The 19,803-nt window shown below is 47.0% G+C and overlaps 2 protein-coding genes across 9 annotated transcripts in view; one reads left to right on the forward strand and one right to left on the reverse strand.

The window, feature by feature from the left end:
* The window catches only part of LOC105474277 (SET and MYND domain containing 4), a 50,988-nt gene extending 34,433 nt beyond the window's left edge, over positions 1-16,555 (reverse strand). The window contains exons 1-3 of one of the 8 annotated variants that reach the window (XM_071082104.1): positions 16,448-16,555; positions 14,564-14,709; positions 2,012-2,156 (exon numbers count right to left, since the gene is read on the reverse strand). In XM_071082104.1, the coding sequence (XP_070938205.1) occupies positions 2,012-2,156; positions 14,564-14,709 (291 nt within the window). In that variant the 5' untranslated portion in view covers positions 16,448-16,555. Of the gene's footprint in view, positions 1-2,011; positions 2,157-14,563; positions 14,710-14,793; positions 15,056-15,936 lie in introns of those variants that run through there. The other 7 variants (XM_071082103.1, XM_071082102.1, XM_071082100.1 and 4 more) reach the window with 7 other exon arrangements.
* Positions 16,556-16,694: 139 nt separating this feature from the next.
* Positions 16,695-19,803, forward strand: part of LOC105474283 (replication protein A1) — a 64,174-nt gene continuing 61,065 nt past the window's right edge. The window contains exon 1 of the mRNA XM_071082108.1: positions 16,695-16,839. Within this exon, the coding sequence (XP_070938209.1) occupies positions 16,807-16,839 (33 nt within the window). The 5' untranslated portion in view covers positions 16,695-16,806. The remainder of the gene's footprint in view (positions 16,840-19,803) is intronic.

The raw sequence follows: 19,803 nt of genomic DNA on the forward strand, positions 1-19,803 counted from the left end.
ACTCTTTTAATATCCAAGGTCACAGAACTGGTGCAAGAGATTGATACGTTCCTGCTTTAAGCCCATGTAAGTCTCTTAAAAGCTATGGAAGGAAGTTGCTCAACGGATCTTGTTCCAGTTCTTACTATGAAAGCAGGACAACAAGAGTCATTCATACATTATGGTATAGATGGGGTCTTGCTATGTTGCCCAGGCTGGTCTTGAACTCCTGGGCTTAAGCAATCCTCTTGCCCCAGCCTCCCAAAGGGCTGGGATTACAGGTGTGAGCCACTGTGCCTGGCCAAGAGTAACAGATGACTGATTCCATCAAGCTAACAGTCTCATCACACATTCAGACAAAAGTGGCATGCAGTTCAACAGCGGCTGACAGACATGGGCAAGGCAGGCGAGGGGCCAGTAAGCTTACCGCTGCAAGGTATCGGAAGGAATATGGACACAGAAGTTTCTTGAATAAATTCAGAACACATAAATTACTTTTTTTTTTGAGGCAGGGTCTCACTCTGTCACCCAGGCTAGTGCAGTGGCACTATCACAGCTCACTGAAGCCTGGAACTCCTGGTCTCAGTGACCCTCCTGCCTTCAGCCTCCTGAGTAGCTGACACTGATATGGTAGGTGGGCAGGGAACGCTGCATAACGGCGAGTCCCTGGCTAGGGCTTCACCCTCGGGCCGTGCCCACTGACCTAGGTGAGGACAGGCACTCCTGCCTTCGCGCCCGAATGTTGCATTTTCCAAGACCACCCTGGTCTGCCACGCCCCCAGCCTGGGCCTATAAAAACCCAAGACCCCAGCAGGCGGACACATAAGCAGCTGGACGTTGTCAGGAGTATGCTGGCAGAAGAGCAGCCGACAGGCACCAGCACGCCACCGACCGGTGGCAGAACGACACAGCGTTTGGCCACAGCAGTTGGAGAAGAGTTGGGTCGCTGAGTGGCCGGACTCCAGGGGAAAACCATCTCCCTTCTGGCTCCCCAACCTGCTGCGAGCTACTTCTACTCGGTAAAACCCTGCACTCATTCTCCAAGCCACGCATGATCTGATTCTTCCAGTACACCGAGGCAAGAACCCGGGATACAGGAAGCCCCCATCCTTGCGACAAGGTGGCGAGTCTAACCGAGCTGGTCAACACAAGCCGCCTAGAGACAGCAAACTAAAGTAGCACCATGGAACACGCGCCCACTGTGGCTTCAGCTGTAAACATTCAACCCTAGACACTGCCCTCGGGTCAGAGCCCCACAGCCTGCCCATCTATATGCTCCCCTAGAGGTTTGAGCAGCAGGGCACTGAAGAAGCGAGCCACACCTCCACTGCATGCCCTGCGAGGGGAACAAGGGAACATTTCCCATTTCAGGACCACAGATGCCTGCCACCACCAGTCAGGCTAATTTAAAAATTTTTTTGTGTGTGGAGAAGGGGTCTCCCTATATTGTCCAGGCCGGTCTTGAACTCCTGGTCTCAAGTGATCCTCCCGACTCAGCCTCCCAAAGTGCTGGGATTACAGGTGTGAACCACTGCACTGGGCTTATAAACTACCTTTTGTTTTAGACTATAACCACAGCAGAATTCTGTCAGGTTTCTTTTTAAAATCCATTCAATATATTATAGATAAAGGTAACTCTGGCTATGAAATTTAGCAATATGGCTCTACCTCCTGAAGAAATATGCATTGTTAAATTGCTGAGCTGGGCCAGGCATGGTGGCTCATGCCTGCAATCCCAGCACTTTGGGAGGCTGAGGCAGGTGGAACACCTGAGGTCAGGAGTTTGAGACCAGCCTGGCCAACGTGGCGAAAACCCATCTTTACTAAAAATACAAAACTTAGTCAGGCATGGTGGCGCATGCCTGTAATCCCAGCTTCTCGGGAGAATGAGGTGGGAGGATTGCTTGAATCCCAGAGGCGAAGGTTACAGTGAGCTGAGATCGCACCGCTGCACTCCAGCCTGGGCAAGAGAGCAAGACTCTGTCTCAAAGAAAAATAAACAAATAAATTGCTTGAGCTGGGAGTGTTTTACCTTAGAATACAGCACTGCAGCTCCTGTGTAATCTTTCTCCTGAAATTTTTTGTTTCCTTGTTCTCTGTAGAAAAGGGGAGCGTCCGAGTCCTTTCCCACCAAGTAACCTTTAGAAAGTCTTTTTAGAAACAGTTCATCCTCAGGTCTGCGTGAAGAGAGGAGGAAACAAAAGCAGCAGAAATGCGTTATTTCAAGGAAAGCTCCAAACCATTGCCTTCAAAACAAGAAAGCGGGCCTGCAAAACATTTCGCACACATGAGGATGTGTATATTGTGCAATGTGATTAGAGGAAAGAAATTTCATAGTCTCAGAGACACAGGGACCAGAATTTTTTTGAGACAGGGTCTCACTCTGTCACCCAGGCTGGAGTACAGTGGTGCCATCTCCACTCACTGCAGTCTTTTTTTTTTTTTTTTTTTGAGACGGAGTCTCGCTCTGTAGCCCAGGCTGGAGTGCAGTGGCCGGATCTCAGCTCACTGCAAGCTCCGCCTCCCGGGTTCACGCCATTCTCCGGCCTCAGCCTCCCGAGTAGCTGGGACTACAGGCGCTGCCACCTCGCCCGGCTATTTTTTGTATTTCTTAGTAGAGACGGGGTTTCACCGTGTTAGCCAGGATGGTCTCGATCTCATGACCTCGTGATCCGCCCGTCTCGGCCTCCCAAAGTGCTGGGATTACAGGCTTGAGCCACCGCGCCCGGCCCTCACTGCAGTCTTGACTTCCCAGGCTCAGATTCTCCCACCTCAGCCTCCTGAGTAGCTACACTAATTGGGAGGATGTGTGCCACCAGGCCTGCCTAATGTTTGTACTTTTTGTAGAGGTGGGGTTTTGCTATGTTGCCCAGGCTGGTCTTGAACTCCTAGGCTCAAATGATCAGCAGAATTTCTTTTTCTTTTTTTTTTTTTTTGAGATGGAGTCTCACTGTCACCCAAGCTGGAGTGCAGCGTCATGATCTCGGCTCACTGCAACCTTCACCTCCCCGGTTCAAGTGATTCTCCTGCCTCAGCCTCCTGAGTAGGTGGGATTACAGGCGTCCATCACCATGCCCAGCTAATCTTTGTATTTTTAGTAGAGAAAGCATTTCGCCATGTTAGCCAGGCTGGTCTCGAACTCCTGACCTCAAATGGTCCACCTGCCTCAGCCTCCCAAAGTGCTGGGAATACAGGTGTGAGCCCCCGCGCCTGGCTAGAATTTCTATTTAGAGGACTGAATGCTAATTTTTTATTCTTTATCTCATAATTATTGGCCAATGAACCATCCCTCGGATCATACATCATAAATATCTTTTTTTTTTTTTGAGACAGAGTTTCGCTCTGTCACCCAGGCTGGAGTGCAGTGGCACAATCTCAGCTCACTGCCAACTCTGTCTCTTGGGTTCAAGCGATTCTCCTGCCTCAGCCTCTCCGAGCAGTGGGGATTACAGGCACGCACCACCACGCTCAGCTCATTTTTGTTTTTTCAGTACAGGCAGGGTTTCGCCATTTTGGCCAGGTTTGTCTTGAACTCCTGATCTCAAGTGATCCGCCTGCCTGGACCTCCCAAATGCTGAGATTACAGGCGTGAGCCACTGTGCCCAGCCAGGATCTTGCGTCTGGAGAATGAGATTAATATATGGTGTCTTTCGAACCAAGGAGTATTCTCCACTTCAACTGCTGAAAATACTTGAGTGGCTGACAGAAAAGAAGAGAGATAATGAGAATGAATCATAAAGTAAATGTAGTAAAACATGAACACTTGCCAAATTTGGAAGAATTCACCAATTCTTCGTACTTTTTTTTTTGGAGACAGAGTCTCCCTTTGTCACCAGGCTGTAGTGCAACAGTGGCATGATCTGGGCTCACTGCAACCTCCGCCTCCCGGGTTCAAGCGATTCTTGTGCCTCAGCCTCGGGAGCAGCTAGGATTACAGGTGTGAACCACCACGCCCGGCTAATGTTTTGTATATTTAGCAGAGATGGAATCTCATCATGTTGCCCAGGCTGGTCTTGAACTCCTGAGCTCAGGCAATCTGCCCACTTCGGCCTCCCAAAGTGCTAGCATGACAGGTGTAAGCCACTGTGCCCAGACTCTTTGTACTATTTTTGCAAGTAAGTCTGAAATTATTTCCAACTAAAAAGTTTAATAAATATATAAATGCGCTACATAATAAAGCTGAGCTAACACATATAGAGACATATACACATATACACATACTAACAAAAAATATACCTATCTTCCAATAAAAAGAAATAATATACAATAACCTAGACTATTGTCTTTGACTATAATGCCATAAAGTAAAATACGAATAACAAAAGTAGAAACACAAATGACATGGAAACTAAAAATTCTCTTAAGCAACTCTTGAATCAAAGAAGAAATCACAGAGTTGCAGAATGGCCAGGTGTGGTGGCTCACGCCTGTAATTCCAGCACTTTCGGAGGCTGAAGAGGGAGGATTGCCTGAGCTCAGGAGGAGGCCAGCCTGGGGAACATGGGAAGACCCTGTCTTCACAAAAAATACAAAAATTAGCTGGGTGTGGTGGCACATGCCCATAGTCCCAGCTACTTGGGAGGCTGAGGAGGGAGGACTGCCTGAGCCCAGGAGGTCGAGGCTGCGAGAGCCGTGATGGCCCCACTGCATCCAAGCCTGGGTGACAGAGTGAGGCCCTGTCTCAAAAAAACAAAAAACAGAACAAAAGGCCCTGGAGAATGTTTACAAGTATTTTTAAAATTTTTGTTTACAAAGACCCACAATAAGAAATACCTTTTACATTGTGACTCAGTATAACGCTTTTGTGTTTGAATATATGAAAATTTTATAAACCATTATTTATCTTTGCTACGTATGAGGTAAAAACAAAGTTAGTATCAAATATGATTTTATTAATATTTAAATACAACATACGAAAGTCACAAATAGGGCTTGGCGCGGTGGCTTATACCTGTAATCCCAGCACTTTGGGAGGCTGAGGTGGGCAGATCACCTGGTCCAGGACTTTGAGACCAGCCTGGGCAACATAGTGGAACCCATATCTATAAAAAATACAAAAATTAGCCGGGCGTGGTGGCAAGCACTTGCAGTCTCAGCTATCGGCAGGCTGAGGCACGAGAATCGCTTGAGCTCGGGAGGCGAAGGTTGCAGTGATCTGGGATTGCACCACCACACTCCAGTCTGGGTCAAATAATACAAAAAAGAAAAACTAGGAATGATTTTATTTAATTTAAGAGGTATGCTTGCCTGTTCTACATTTACTCCAGTCCAGAAGATATGAAGGCAAAACCCTATGCCTGTCTGCTACACCATAGAGCTTGTTCTTTTTTCTGGTTTTGTTTTGTTTATTTATTTATTTATTTATTTTGAGATGGAGCCTCGCTCTGTCACCCAGGCTGGAGTGTAGTGGTGCGATCTCAGCTCACTGCAAGCTCTGCCTCCTGAGTTCACACCATTCTCCTGCCTCAGCCTCCCAAGTAGCTGGGACTACAGGTGCCCGCCACCAAGCCCGGTTAATTATTTTTGTATTTTTATTAGAAACGGGGTTTCACCGTGTTAGCCAGGATGGTCTCGATCTCCTGACCTCGTGATCCTCCTGCCTCGGCCTCCCAAAGTCCTGGGATTACAGGTATGAGCCACCATGCCCAGCATCTGTTTTTGTTTTAAATTAGGTTAAACCTAAAAATCCTAGTTCAAACAAAAGGTTTGTGGTAAACAGTAATAGCAAAATTATTCTTGCCTAGCAATAGATGATGAACTCGACTTTTTTTTTTGAGATGGAGTCTCCCTCTGTCACCCAGGCTGGAGTGCAGTGACGCAATCTGGGCTCACTGCAAGCTCCGCCTCCCAGGTTCATGCCATTCTCCTGCCTCAGGCTCCCAAGTAGCTGGGACTACAGGCGCCCACCACCATGCCCGGCTAATTTTTTTTTCTATTTTTAGTACAGACGGGGCTTCACTGTGTTAGCCAGGATGGTCTCGATCTCCTGACCTCGTGGTCTGCCCGCCTCGGCCTCCCAAAGTGCTGGGATTACAGGCGTGAGCCACCGCGCCCGGCCTTAAGTTAATTTTTGGATATAAAGGCCCAACTTCAGCCTTCTGCATGTAGATTGTCATTAGGATACAGACAAAAAAAACCAACACATTTTTTCTTCCTCCATCCTTGCCTTCTCTCCTAGAACCCTGGGGATGTAAAGCCTTTCACGGAGCTAACTGGCGAAGCAGAAAGTCCCAGCTCTGGCCCCAAAGTAGAGTGCAGATTACTGAGATTGGACATAATAGCTTAATAACTGGGACATATCCACATATGCACCATTTTTTCTCTAAGCCATTTGAAAGTAAGTACAGGCATCACGGATGTTCACCTCTAAATATTTGCAGGCCTCTGCTTTAAAAATAAGGACATTCTCCTATATTACCATAATATCATTATCACTAAAAAATAACAGTAATTCAAATATTTAAATTTAAATGTTACCAATTATTCCTAAAATGTCTGTTTCATCTTTTTCTCACCCTATGTTCTCATGTATTGAATTTAGTTATTTCTCTTTAGTCTCCTTTTAGATAGTGCTGTTATTTTTAAATTTATTTTTATTTATTTTTTTTATTTTTTATTTTTATTTTTTTTGAGACGGAGTCTCGCTCTGTCGCCCAGGCTGGAGTGCAGTGGCGCGATCTCGGCTCACTGCAAGCTCCGCCTCCTGGGTTCACGCCATTCTCCTGCCTCAGTCTCCCGAGTAGCTGGGACTACAAGCGCCCACAACCGCGCCCGGCTAATTTTTTGTATTTTTAGTAGAGACGGGGTTTCACCGTGGTCTCGATCTCCTGACCTTGTGATCCGCCCGCCTCGGCCTCCCAAAGTGCTGGGATTACAGGCGTGAGCCACCGCGCCCGGCCTAATTTTTTTTTTTTGAGACAGAGTCTTACTTCCATTGCTCAGGCTGGAGTGCAGTGGTACGACCTCTGCTCACTGCAACCTCTACCTCCTGCCTTAGCCTCCCGAGTAGCTAGGACTATAAGCATGTACTGCCACGCCCAGCTAAATGACTTTTTATATAAAATACAGATGGGGTCTCACTGTGTTGCCCAGGCTGGCCTCCAACTCCTGGGCTCAAGGGATCTACCTGCTTCAGCCTCCCAAAGTGCTGGGATTATAGGTGTGAGCCACTGCACTTGGCCAACTATAATTTTTTGGGTTTTTTTAATGCGTAATTTTTTTTTTTAAAGATTCAACACCAGAAAAATGTTTCACATTCTGGTTTTGCCTCATTGTTTCCTCATGGTTAGATTCACATTAAACAATTTTTATTAAGAATATGGCTGGGTGCGGTGGCTCACACCTGTAAACCCAGCACTTTGGGAGGCTAAGGCAGGTGAATCACCTGGGGTCAGGGGTTCGAGACCACCCTGGGCAACATGGTGAAACCCCGTCTCTACTAAAAATACAAAAATTAGCCAGGCACAGTGGCGCATGCCTGCAATCCCAGCTACCCTGAAGGCCGAGGCAGGAGAATCGCTTGAATCTGGGAGGCAGAGGTTGCAGTGAGCAGAGATCGCGCCACTGCCCTCCAGCCTGCGAGACAGAGCGAGACTATGTCGCAGAACAAACAAACAAACAAAATGACTACATAGTTAAATCTATATACTTCTTGTTGCCTCAAATCAGGAGACATATGATGTCTCCCCAGCACTGTGGAAGCTAAGTTTGGTCACTCAGTTAAGGTGGTAATTGCTGAATCTTTGCAATGTAAAGACACCTTTCCCTTAGAGTTAAATAATCTATAGGGCCACACTTTGAGATCGCGTGAAGAGCCTGTTTCCCAATGATGTTACGTCTACAGGTTTGAGCATCCACTGATAATTGCCAGAATCATCCATCACGCGGGGGTTACAAAATGGTGAGTTTTCTGATTCTACCATTATTTCTAAATTTATTAATTGGCATTCTTTTGTAAAGACAAACTTCCTCCTTTTTCTTCTTTTACTTGTTTTGTGTAAGCAATATTCACACAGACATAATATGTATCTACTTATTTTTGTTTGTTTTGAGACAGAGTCTCACTCTGTTTCCCAGGCTGGAGTGCAGTGGCGTGATCCTGGCTCACTTCAATCTTCACCTCTGGGGTTCAAGCAATTCTTCTGCCTCAGCCTCCCAAGTACCTGGGATTACAGGCACCTGATACCACGCCCAGCTAATTTTTGCATTTTTAGTAGAGATGGGGTTTCGTCATGTTGGCCAGGCTGGTCTGAAACTCCTGAGCTCAGGTGATCCGCCCATCTTGGCTTCCCAAAGTGCTGGGATTATAGGCATGAGCCACCATGCCTGCTCAAAAGTCAAATAAGAAAGTAAACTCAGATATTTACAGTACCACTATGGACTTAAATAATTTACTATCATAAACTATTACCACCATTACACTTTTTCATGGTCAAATTATGCTAATGTTGGCCAGTGAGAACCTCTTCAGACTGGTTCCTATGTTATTTTTGTTTTTGATCTAGGGTCTTGCTCTGTTGTCCAGGCTGGAGGACAGTGGTACCATCATAGCTCGCTACAGCCACGGCATCCTGGGCTCAGGCAATTTTCCCACCTCAGCCTCCCAAGTAGCTATGACTACAGGCATGTGACACCATGCCCAGCTAACTTTTAATTTTTTTGTGGAGACATAGTCTCATTATGTTGCACAGGCTGGTCTCAAACTCCTGGGCTCCAGCAATCCTCTTGCCTAAGCCTTCCAAAGTGTTGGGATTACAGGTGTGAGTGGTGTCACCATACCTGGCCTAGGCTCTTTTTTATAGAACTCTATTCGTCTTCGAGCACTTCCTTGTTTTCTGACACAAGTTATTCCAACTGAATCAGTACAAAATAAAAACAAGCAAGAAGGCTGTGAGTGTGGATAGTGAAGTTATGAAGATTTCCTGCGACACTGTAGGAGATTATTAATTGCAGGAGTGGAGAGGTAGGGGTGGACAGTAGGGGATCTTCGGTCTCAAAAGATTTTCAACAGATGAAAGGCATCTCTTGTGGGAAAACATTCCTCAAAGAATGTCCATTGGCAAGAAAGAAAAGTGCCTGCTTGGCTTTAGACTTTAAAGGGCCAATTCCTATTTTTACCTAACAGGCATGCATGTGGAGATCAGAAGTTTAAATCTTTTTTGGTTACTTTAGATTGTGATTGAACAGACTTACAAACAGCTATTTGAGCGAACTTGTTTTTAAGGAGAGAGGGCTCGGTATGAATTAGTGAGAGACACACAGAGCAAACAAAAATGGAGGTGATTTATTAACCCCAGAGGAAACGAGAGCGGTACAACAAAGGAAATGTAATTCAAAGCATCCTTCGCGGTTCATGGGAGCAATATTTACACAGACATAAGAATATATGCACTGAATGTTGGTTCAATCAATTTAATATTCTATTGGTTATATTATAACAGTTATCATGAGGGAATGAGGGAAAAACAAAGTATAGGCCAGGAGTGGTGGCTCACGCCTGTCATTCCAGCACTTTGGGAGGCTGAGGCAGGTGGATCATCTGAGGTCAGGAGTTTGAGACCAGCCTGACCAACATGGACAAATCTCGTCTCTACTAAAAATACAAAATTAGCCGGGCATGGTGGCACGTGCCTGTAATCCCAGCTACTTGGGAGGTAGAGGCAGGAGAATCGCTTCAACTAGAGAGGCGGGGGTTGCTGTGAGCCAAGATGGTGCTATTGCACTCCAGGCTGGGCAACAAGAGCGAAACTCCATCTCAAAAAAACAAAAGCAAAAAACAAAGTATATGCCTGTGAGTTGGGGATAAGAGAGCAAAATTACATCTAAAATTATACAAACTCAAGAAAGAGCAGTGTTTGCACTGTTTAGAAAGAATAAATTGTCAGAAGGCTGAGCACAGTGGCAGCCCTGTAATCCCAGCACTTAGGGAGACCAAGGTGGGCAGATCACCTGAGGTTGGGAGTTTGAGACCAGCCTGGCCAACATGGTGAAACCCCATCTCTACTAAAAATACAAAAATTAGCTGGGCGTGGTGATGTGTGCCTGTAATCCCAGCTACTCGGAAGGCTGAGGCAAGAGAATCACTTGAACCTGGGAGGCGGATGTTGCAGTGAACTGAGATCGCGCCACTGCACTCCAGCCTGGGTGACAGAGTGAGACTCTGACTCAAAATAAACAAACAAACAAATAAATAAATAAATAAATAAATGAAAAATTTAAATGCCAGAAGAAACAGTTAAAATAATTTAAAGTAGCTGTCTCTGGGGAGTAAAAATCAGGAATGGGGAAGAGTGGACAGGGAGTTGCTGTTTTTCCTGATAAATTTTGAAGCACTATTTGATTTCTTTTCTTTTTTTTGAGATGGAGTCTTGCTCTATCTCCCAGGCTGGAGTGCAGTGGCGCGATCTCGGCTCACTGCAAGTTCCGCCTCCCGGGTTCACGCCATTCTCCTGCCTCAGCCTCCTGGGTAGCTGGGACTACAGGCGCCCACCACCACACCTGGCTAATGTTTTGTATTTTTAGTAGAGACAGGGTTTCACCGTGTTAGCCAGGATGGTCTCAATCTCCTGACATGGGCATGGTAGGCGTGATCCGCCCACCTCGGACTCCCAAAGTGCTGGGATTACAGGTGTGAGCCACTGCGCCCAGCCTATTTGATTTCTTAAAGTATGTACACATATTATTCTGATAAAAAATTAAACTAAGGAAGGAAAATATTTTCACTAAGGCATCCAGTCTACATAGTTTTACAGGATTTTTCTACTAGCCTTTAAGAACCACATAATTCCTACATTATATAAACGATTTCAGAGCATAGAAAAAGGCAGGAAGCTCTCCAAATTCATTCTGAGGCTACCATAACCCACCATGGTATCAGCTGGGATTACAGGCGCCCGCCACCATGCCCAGCTAATTTTTTGTATTTTTAGTAGAGACAGGAGTTCACCACGTTGCCCAGGCTGGTCTTGAACTCCTGACCTCAGGTGATCCGCCTGCCTTGGGCTCCCAACGTGCTGGGATTACAGGTGTGAGCCACTGCACCCAGCCAAATGATTTTAAATCGGATGACTTTTATTTTTTATTTACACCACCAATCACCAATTAGAAAATGTAACTGGGGGGAAAAGGCTCATTCAAAATAACAACAAAAACCTTACAACGAGAATAAGTTGAACAAGAAATGTGTAAGACCTACATAAAGAAAACTATAAAACTTTACTTAACGATGTAAAAGAAGCCTTAAATAAATGGGAAGACATACCCTTGGATTAGGAAATTTGATATTGTCAAGATGTCAGGTTTCCTTAAATGAATCTATAAATCCAACACATTCTCAATCAAAAACCCACAACATTTTTTATAGAATTTGAGAAGTTGGCTGGGTGCGGTGGCTCATGCCTGTAATCCCATCCTGGCTAACATGGTGAAATCCCGTCTCTACTAAAAATATAAAAAATTAGCCAGGCATGCTGGCAGGCACCTGTAGTCCCAGCAACTCGAGAGGCTGAGGCAGGAGAAAGGCGTGAACCCAGGAGGCAGAGCTTGCAGTGAGCTGAGATCGCGCCACTCCAGCCTGGGCGACAGACTCCATCTCAAAAAAAAAAAAAGGAACTTAATAAGCCAATTCTAAAGTTCACATGGGGGAAATGCACACAAAATACCCAAGATATTATTATTATTATTTTTTTTGAGACGGAGTCTCGCTCTGTCACCCAGGCTGGAGTGCAGTGGCACTATTTTCCTTTCTTTTCTTTTTTGAGACAGTCTCACTCTGTCGCCCAGGCTGGAGTGCAGTGGCGTGATCTCTGCTCACTGCAAGCTCCGCCTCCCGGGTTCACACCATTCTCCCGCCTCAGCCTCCCGAGAAGCTGGGACTACAGGTGCCCGCCACCATGCCCGACTGTTTTGTATTTTTAGTAGAGACGGGGTTTCACTGTGTTAGCCAGGATGGTCTCGATCTCCTGACCTTGTGATCCACCCACCTCAGTCTCCCAAAGTGCTGGGATTACAGGCGTGAGCCACCATGCCCAGCCAACAAAGAATATTTTTATAAACTCCCAAGTAGTTGGAATTACAGGCATATGTCACCATGTCTGGCTTGATTTTTATAAAGCCTTATCTGTCATTTTCCTTTTTTTTTTTTTTTTTTTTTTGAGAAATAGCCTTGCTCTGTCACCCAGGCTGGAGTGCAGTGGCACGATCATGGCTCACTGCAGCCTTGACCTCCCAGGTTCAAGTGATCCTCCCACCTCAGCCTCCTGAGTAGCTGGGATGACAGGCATATGCCACCATGCTTGGCTAATTTTTCACTATGTTGCCCAGGCTCCTGGGCTCAAGCAGTCTTCCCACCTCTGACCCCCAAAGTGCTAGGTTTCCAGGCATGAGCCACCACACCCAACTTCATCTTCTTTTATAGCTTCTGGGTTATGTCTTGCTTAGGATGGTTTACTCCACCATCCCAAGCAAGGCAGGAGGATCGCTTGAGCCCAGGAGCTTGAGGTCCGCCTGAACAACATACTGAGACTTTGTCTCTAAAAAAATTTAAATAAAATTAAAAATTTAAAACCTATATACACAATTTATATAGAATGTAAATGTACAAAATTTACATTGTAAATAAGGTAAAAAAGATAAACAGATTGGGAATAATTTATATAGCAAATAATAACTTACATAGCAAAGAATTACACAGCTAGATTTATGAAGATCTCCTACAAATGAACAAGAGAAAGAAAGACAACCCACTAGAAAATGGGCAAGGGACACAAAGAGGCTAGAAATAAAAATGTACTGGGGGGCCGGGTGCGCTGGCTCATGCCTGCAATCCCAGCACTTTTGGAGGCCAAGGCGGGCGGATCCTGAGGCCAGGAGTTGGAGACCAGCCTACCCAACATGGCGAAACCCTATCTCTATTAAAAATACAAAATTAGCCGGGTGTGGTGGCATGAGCCTGCAATCCCAGCTACTCGGGAGGCTAAGGCAGAATTGCTTGAACTTGGGAGGCGGATGTTGCAGTGAGCCAAGATTGCCCCACTGCACTCCAGCCTGGGCAACAAGAGCAAAACTCTGTCTAAAAAAAAAAAAGAAAAGAAGAATAACAAAAGAAGTATAACCCTAATTGTACCAAGTATCTGAACTGGCAAGGCTCAAAACTGAACTCATTATTTCATTCAATTAATATCTGAGCACCTACTAAGTGCCAGGCACTGTGCCAGTTCCTGGCACAAAGATGTCAACCTTGAACTTTAAAGGTGTGTGTTTGTGGATCTGCAAATATATAAGGTTCTGGTTTATATGACATATTAAGCACTAATAAGAGCCAGTCACTAAACTAAGAACTTTATGTACTTTACCAAACTATCATTCAATTAATGTTTACTGAGCAATTGTTTTTTGACACTGCACTATTTTTGTCTATAGAAAGACAAACAGGCCGGGCACAGTGGCTCATGCCTGTAATCCCAGCACTTTGGGAGGCTGAGATGGGCGGATCATTTGAGGGCAGGAGTTCAAGACCAGCCTGGCCAACATGGTGAAACCCCATCTCTACTGAAAATACAAAAATATTAGCCGGATGTGGTGGCATATGCCTGTAGTCCCAGCTATTTGGGACGCTGAGGCATGAGAATCGCTTGAACCCAGGAGGCGGAGGTTGCAGTGAGCTGAGATCGTGTCACTGCACTCCAGCCTGGGTGACAGAGTGAGACCCTGTCTCAAAAAAAAAAAAAAAAAAAAAAAAAAAAAAAAAAAATTAGCCAAGCGTGGTAGTGTGCGACTGTAATCCCAAATACTCGGGAAGCTGAGACAGGAGAATCGCTTGAACCTGGGAGGCAGAGGCAGTGAGCTGAGATTGCGCCACTGCACTCTAGCCTGGGCGATAGAGCGAGACCCTGTCTCGAAAAAAAAAAAAAAGAAACACAAACAAATACAAACATGGTCCCTTCCCTCATGAAGTTCACAATCTAGTGGCAAATGCAGGCATTAGTCAAAAGAGCACACACATATATAAAGGAAAATCACACAGCGTTGTAAATGTACAGAGTAAAGATGGCCCAGCTGAGGCTCAGTGAGAGCTTTCCTGAGGAAAGATCTGGCTAATCCTGCGGGATGACAGAAGTGAATTAGTTCACAGGACATGCTGGGATAGAAAGGAACCACGAAAAGCACTTCAGGCATTTTCCATCAAAAAGAGATATTATGGGGGGGGGGAGGGTTGGCATTAGGAGACACACCTAATGTAAATGATGAGTTAACGGGTGCAGCACACCAACATGGCACACGTATACATACGTAACAAACCTGCACATTGTGCACATGTACCCTAGAAGTTAAAGTATAATAAAAAATTAAAAAAAAAAAAAAAAAGAGATATTACTGGGCCAGGCATGATGGCTCACACCTGTACTCCCAGCACCGTGGGAGGCCAGATTGCTTGAGCCCAGAAATTTGAGACCAGCCCGGGCAACATAACAAGACTCGATCTCTATTTAAGAAAGAGAGAGAGACAGAGATTACTTCAGAGCAAATGACAAAACAGAACGTTTTTCAGGTCACAATTGCCTTGTTAACGCTTCCATGTACTTACTGAAGAAGTGAAGAGGAATGAAGAAAGATATCGCTCAAGGTCTCTGCTGTAGAAATGGTGAGCTGAATGGACTTCGGGAGTGAAGCCCACTTTTGAAGCAGGTATGATTTCCACTCATCCGCAGGCAGACCCATGCTGCTTTCCATCTATACAATGAGGAAGAAAATAGGAATCTCACAAACGCACGATTTTAGAAAATCAAGAGTTTGGCCCCGTGCAGTGGCTCACACCTGTAATCCCAGTACTTTGGGAGGCCGAGGTGGGTGGATCATGAGGTCAGGAGATCGAGACCATCCTGGCTAACACAGTGAACCCCGTCTCTACTAAAAATACAAAAAAATTAGCCGGGTGTGGTGGCGCACGCCTGTAGTCTCAGCTACTCTGGAGGCTGAAGCAAGAGAATCACTTGACTGGGGAGGCCAAGGTTGCAGTGAGCTGAGATCACGCCATTGCACTCCAACCTAGGCAACAGAGGGAGACTCTGTGTCAAAAAAAAAAAAAAAAAAAAAAAAAAAAAAGAAAATCAAGATTTCATTCAAGGAAGCCTAAAGCAATAAAATCAATTCTTGTGGTCTTTTCCTCTAGTTTACATGCTAAGGAAAGATCTATATTCTCTCATAGCAATTCACTCAACATCCTTCCATTCAGAAATATTTACTGAAAGACTACTTTGTGACAGGCACCATGCAGGTGATGGTTATACAAAGAGGAAGCAGACTAGATAGCTATCATCCGTGTCCTCTTAGTCTTTTTTTTTGTGCGTGAGACAGTCTTGCTCTGTCCCCCAGGCTGGAGCGCTGTGGCACGATCTCGGCTCACTGCACCCTCTGCCTCCCAGGTTCAAACAATTCTCCTGCCTCAGCCTCGGAGTAGCTGGGATTACGGAGTGCGCCACTACTCTTGGCTAATTCTTGTAGTTTTAGTAGAGATGGGGTTTCACCATGTTGACCAGGCTGGTCTCGAACTCCTGACCTCACGTGATCCTCCAGCCTGGGTCTCCCAAAGCGCTGGGATTACAAGTGTGAGCCACCGCGCCCGGCCTGATCCCCCTAGTTTCTCAAGTCTGAAACCTGAGACACTTCCCAGATTTTTCTTTCTCACCCACCCCAGCAACTATTCAATTAACAGGTATTTCTCTCTCTCATATAGTTCAGCGTTCTCTTTCAACCCCCAGGTCATTCCTTCGGTTTAAGTCCTCACCATCTCGTCTGGTATTCTTCCTAGAGTGTCATAATTAGTGTCCATGCCATTGGCACCCCCCACCCCCACTTTCAATCCAGCCTCCAACACTGAGACAGAAGTCAGTGCTCTGCCTTAAATTCATCAACGCTACTCCAAGCATATCAGGAAGCCCAGGACAAAACCGTCCTTACTTGACCCTTGGCTGACTTTCTAATTCTCAGGTCTCACTTGTTCCTCTGCAGCCTTGCATACTGAACTACTCATTGCGATCCCCGGCTTGCCAGGCTATTTCATCTCTCCAAGGTTTTGGCAGAGGCTATTCGTGCTTTCCGGACCAATCCTACCCTGGCTTATGGAGTCCACCTGGAAAATTCCCACAGGTTCGTTCTTCGACTCGGTTCAAATGGCACGTCCTCTGGGAAGGCTTCCCTGATTTCCAACACTCTTGGGGCCTGTACCACGTCTACCTGGCGCTGGGGCTACTCACGGCATAAAGTGCCCCCACACACTGTCCTCTTCTCCACGGACAGGGACCAGGTCTGATTCCCCTTCGGAGACCCCCCCCTCAACGGTGCCAAGCTCAGGGTTTGGCCCCGGTCGAGAAGTCAGCCCCGCGTTGCTGGAGGAACCGGGTCACTGCTGCGACTCCATTTAGCAGCTGAGGTCTCAGGGAACAGCTTTAACCTCCTCTGGGCTACCAACCCGTGCACTGGCCGGAAACCGAGGCGAGAAAGCCTCGTGAGCCCGCTCACAGGCGCCCGGAACTGGGCCGCGGACTCCCTCCCCGCGCCCGCGCAGCTCCTGGCGCGCCCCTCGGCGCCCCGCCCCGCGCCCCGTGTTCCGCGCCAGGCCTCCCTTGGGCCCGCGAGCAAGTCACGTGCGCCGCGCCTCGGCCAATGTGGCGGCTGCGCAGCGCCCGGGCCCGCCCCTGGGCCGCGCGCACGTCGGGGGCGGGAGCGGCGCACGCAACTCCTCGGGCCAATAACTGCGCAGCGCGCGGGACCCCGGTGGGGAAGCTCCAGCTGTCGCGGGGTCCGCGCGGGAGTCGGGGCGGCGGAGCCATGGTCGGCCAACTGAGCGAGGGGGCCATTGCGGTGAGGAGGTGCCGGGGGCCGGGCCGGCGGTGCGGGATGGCTGCGGCCCCAAGCCTCGCGGAGTGGAGAGGGGGAGGGGAGCCCGGGGCGACGGGGGATGAACGCGAGGGGAGGAGAAGGCGGGGGGCGGTGGGGACCCGCCGAGCCCCCGTCTAGTGTCATCACCCCCTCCTCAAAACATTCTTCCGATCGTCTTTGAAACATGCTCACGTTTTTCCTACTTAAGAACAAAGTAAATAAACGCTTGCCTTTTTCTGGATCTTCCACCTGCGGCCACTTTCTGTTTCTTCTCCTTTCCTGCCCCGCAGCCAAACTTCTTGTCTGGTTTCAGCCACTTCCTTTCCTCGCCTCTCATCAACTCTTTAACCCACTCCAGGCATCCCCTTGATCGCTGTAGAAAACCCCGGCTCAAGGGACCAGTGTCCTCCAAGTTGCTAAATCCAGCCCTTTTCCGTTTTCAGCTTACCTGAGTTCTCAGCAGCGTTTGCTTTTGAGCCCTGCTTCTTCTGGTCACACCCTCTTCCTTGGGTTTTAGTGGCTCAGCTTGGCGGGTCTATCCCCGTCTTATTTGCAGGCCCCTCTTTGTAAATTTTTGTTGACTCAAGGCTCCCTCTAGGCCCTCTTGACTTCCAAAGGCAATTTCTTTTTTTTTTTTTTTCCTCCAGCCTGGGCGACACTCACTGTGTGAGTGTCACACTGTGTCGCCCAGGCTGGAGTGCAGTGGCGCGATCTCGGCTCACTGCAACCTCCGTCTCCCGGGTTCAAGCGATTCTCCTGCCTCAGTCTCCCGAGTAGCTGGGACTACATGTGTGCACCACCACACTTGGCTACTTTTTTGTGTTTTTATTAGAGACAGGGTTTCATCATGTTGGCCGGGCTGATCTCGAACTCCAGACCTCCGTTGTGTCGCCCGCCTCGGCCTCCCAAAATGCTGGGATTACAGGCGTGACAAATTTCTTTGTACTGAGCCACCTTTACTCTAAAAGATAAACTTCTATAATCTATCTGCTTATTCCATGCTTCAGAGGCTTTTAAGTTCAATATATATATCCCAAAGCAAATTCGTTATCTTTCTAAGTCTGGGCCTCTTGATCCCTATCTCCACGAATGGTACCATTATCTGTTCAATTCAGTGCTAACCAGAGATTGAGAAATCATTCCTCCGACATTGTCCATCATCTGGGCGTCCAGTTCCTCACCAAGCGAAGTGTATTGTACCTCCGCGTAGATCTACCAAGCCCACCGGCTTCTTTCCATCCATACTGGCACCATCTTTTTTTTTTTTTTTTTTTGCCTGGGCTGTTCACTTCCACTCAGCATACGTTCCTGCCACCATTCCCATCGACAGCATACTCTCAGCCTACTCTCTAGTCACCCCCACATTTTTTTTTAAATTTAGATTTCTGGTATTTTTCATACTCCTCCCTTCTTCCATGGGGCATTTGAACATTTTTATTTTGAGACGGAGTCTCACACTGTCGCCCAGGCGCCCAGGCTGGAGTGCAATGGCAGGATCTCGGCTCACTGCAAGCTCCACCTCCCGGGTTCATGCCATTCTCCTGCCTCAGCCTCCCAAGTAGCTGGGACTACAGGCGCCCGCCACCATGCCCAGCTAATTTTTTGTATTTTTAGTAGAGATGGAGTTTCACCGTGTTAGCCAGAATGGTCTCGATCTCCTGACCTCATGATCCTCCTGCCTCGGCCTCCCAAAGTGCTGGGATTACAGGCATGAGCCACCTCGCCTGGCCGAACATATGTGCCCTTGAGTATTACATTTTGTCGCTTTGTATACTTACTAGGGCTTTTCTTTTTTTTTTTTTTTTTAGACAGGATCTCACTCTGTTGCCCAGGCTAGAGTGCAGAGGCGCGATCTCGGCTCGTGGCAACCTCCACCTCCCGGGTTCAAGCGATTCTTTTGCCTCAGCTTCCCAATTACAGACGTGTGCCACCACGCCCAGCTAATTTTTGTATTTTTAGTAGAGACGAGGTTTTGTCATGTTGGTCAGGCTGGTCTTGAACTCCTGTCTTCAAGTGATCTGCCCACCTCGGCCTCCCCAAGTCCTGGGATTACAGACTTGAGCCATTGCACCGGGCCGTAGTCTTTTTTTTTTAAATGACAGTCTCGTTTTTTGTCTCTCAGGCTAGAGTGTAGTGGTACGATCATAGCTCACTGCAACCTCTAACTCCTGGGCTCAAGTGATCCTCCCACCCCAACCTCTCGAGTAGCTGGGACTACAGGTGCATGCCACCGTGCCCAGCTAAATTTTTTTTTTTAAATTTTGTATAGAGATGGGGTTTCACCATCTTGCCTAAGCTAGTCTCGAACTCTTGGCCTCCAAACAGTTCTCCTGCCTTGCCTCCCAAGTCTTTGGGATTATAGGCATGAGCCACTGTGCCTGGCCTTGTCCCTTAAAACGAGTTATCCATTTGTAAACAGCTGGTTTCTTTGGAGCATTGTCCCCATATACTTTTCTTTCATAAAGCATTGGTGATTTCACCCTTCTTCCACCCAAGCTTCACCTTGAATTTGGTGTTCATTGTTGCTTCCATTTTAGCAGAATTCGTGTTGCTCCCATGGGACTCTTTTCAAATTGATGTTTAATCCTTCTTAGTGCCTCACACTAGATCTTGTTCAGACACGTTATAACAAGTTAGTATGAGTTTATTTCAGTGCAAAAAATTTTTGAAATGCATGGATAGTTTTTTCATAATGCACATTTTTCATGTACTTTTTCAATTCCTCTCATATACGCGTGTGGTTTTAAAATCAAACGGAACAGAAAAGTGTTTATGGCCGGGCATGATGGCTCACATGTGTTAATGTCACTTGGGGAGGCTAAGGCAGGAGGATCCCTTGAGGCCAAGAAGGAGTTTGATACCAGGCTGGGCAACATAGCAAGATCCTGTCTCTATTTCATTTATAAAGAAGAAAGAAAGAGGTGTTTAATGTAATTACTGACCTTC

This window comes from Macaca nemestrina, chromosome 17 (assembly GCF_043159975.1).
Source record: "Macaca nemestrina isolate mMacNem1 chromosome 17, mMacNem.hap1, whole genome shotgun sequence".
Taxonomy (NCBI): Eukaryota; Metazoa; Chordata; class Mammalia; order Primates; family Cercopithecidae; genus Macaca; species Macaca nemestrina.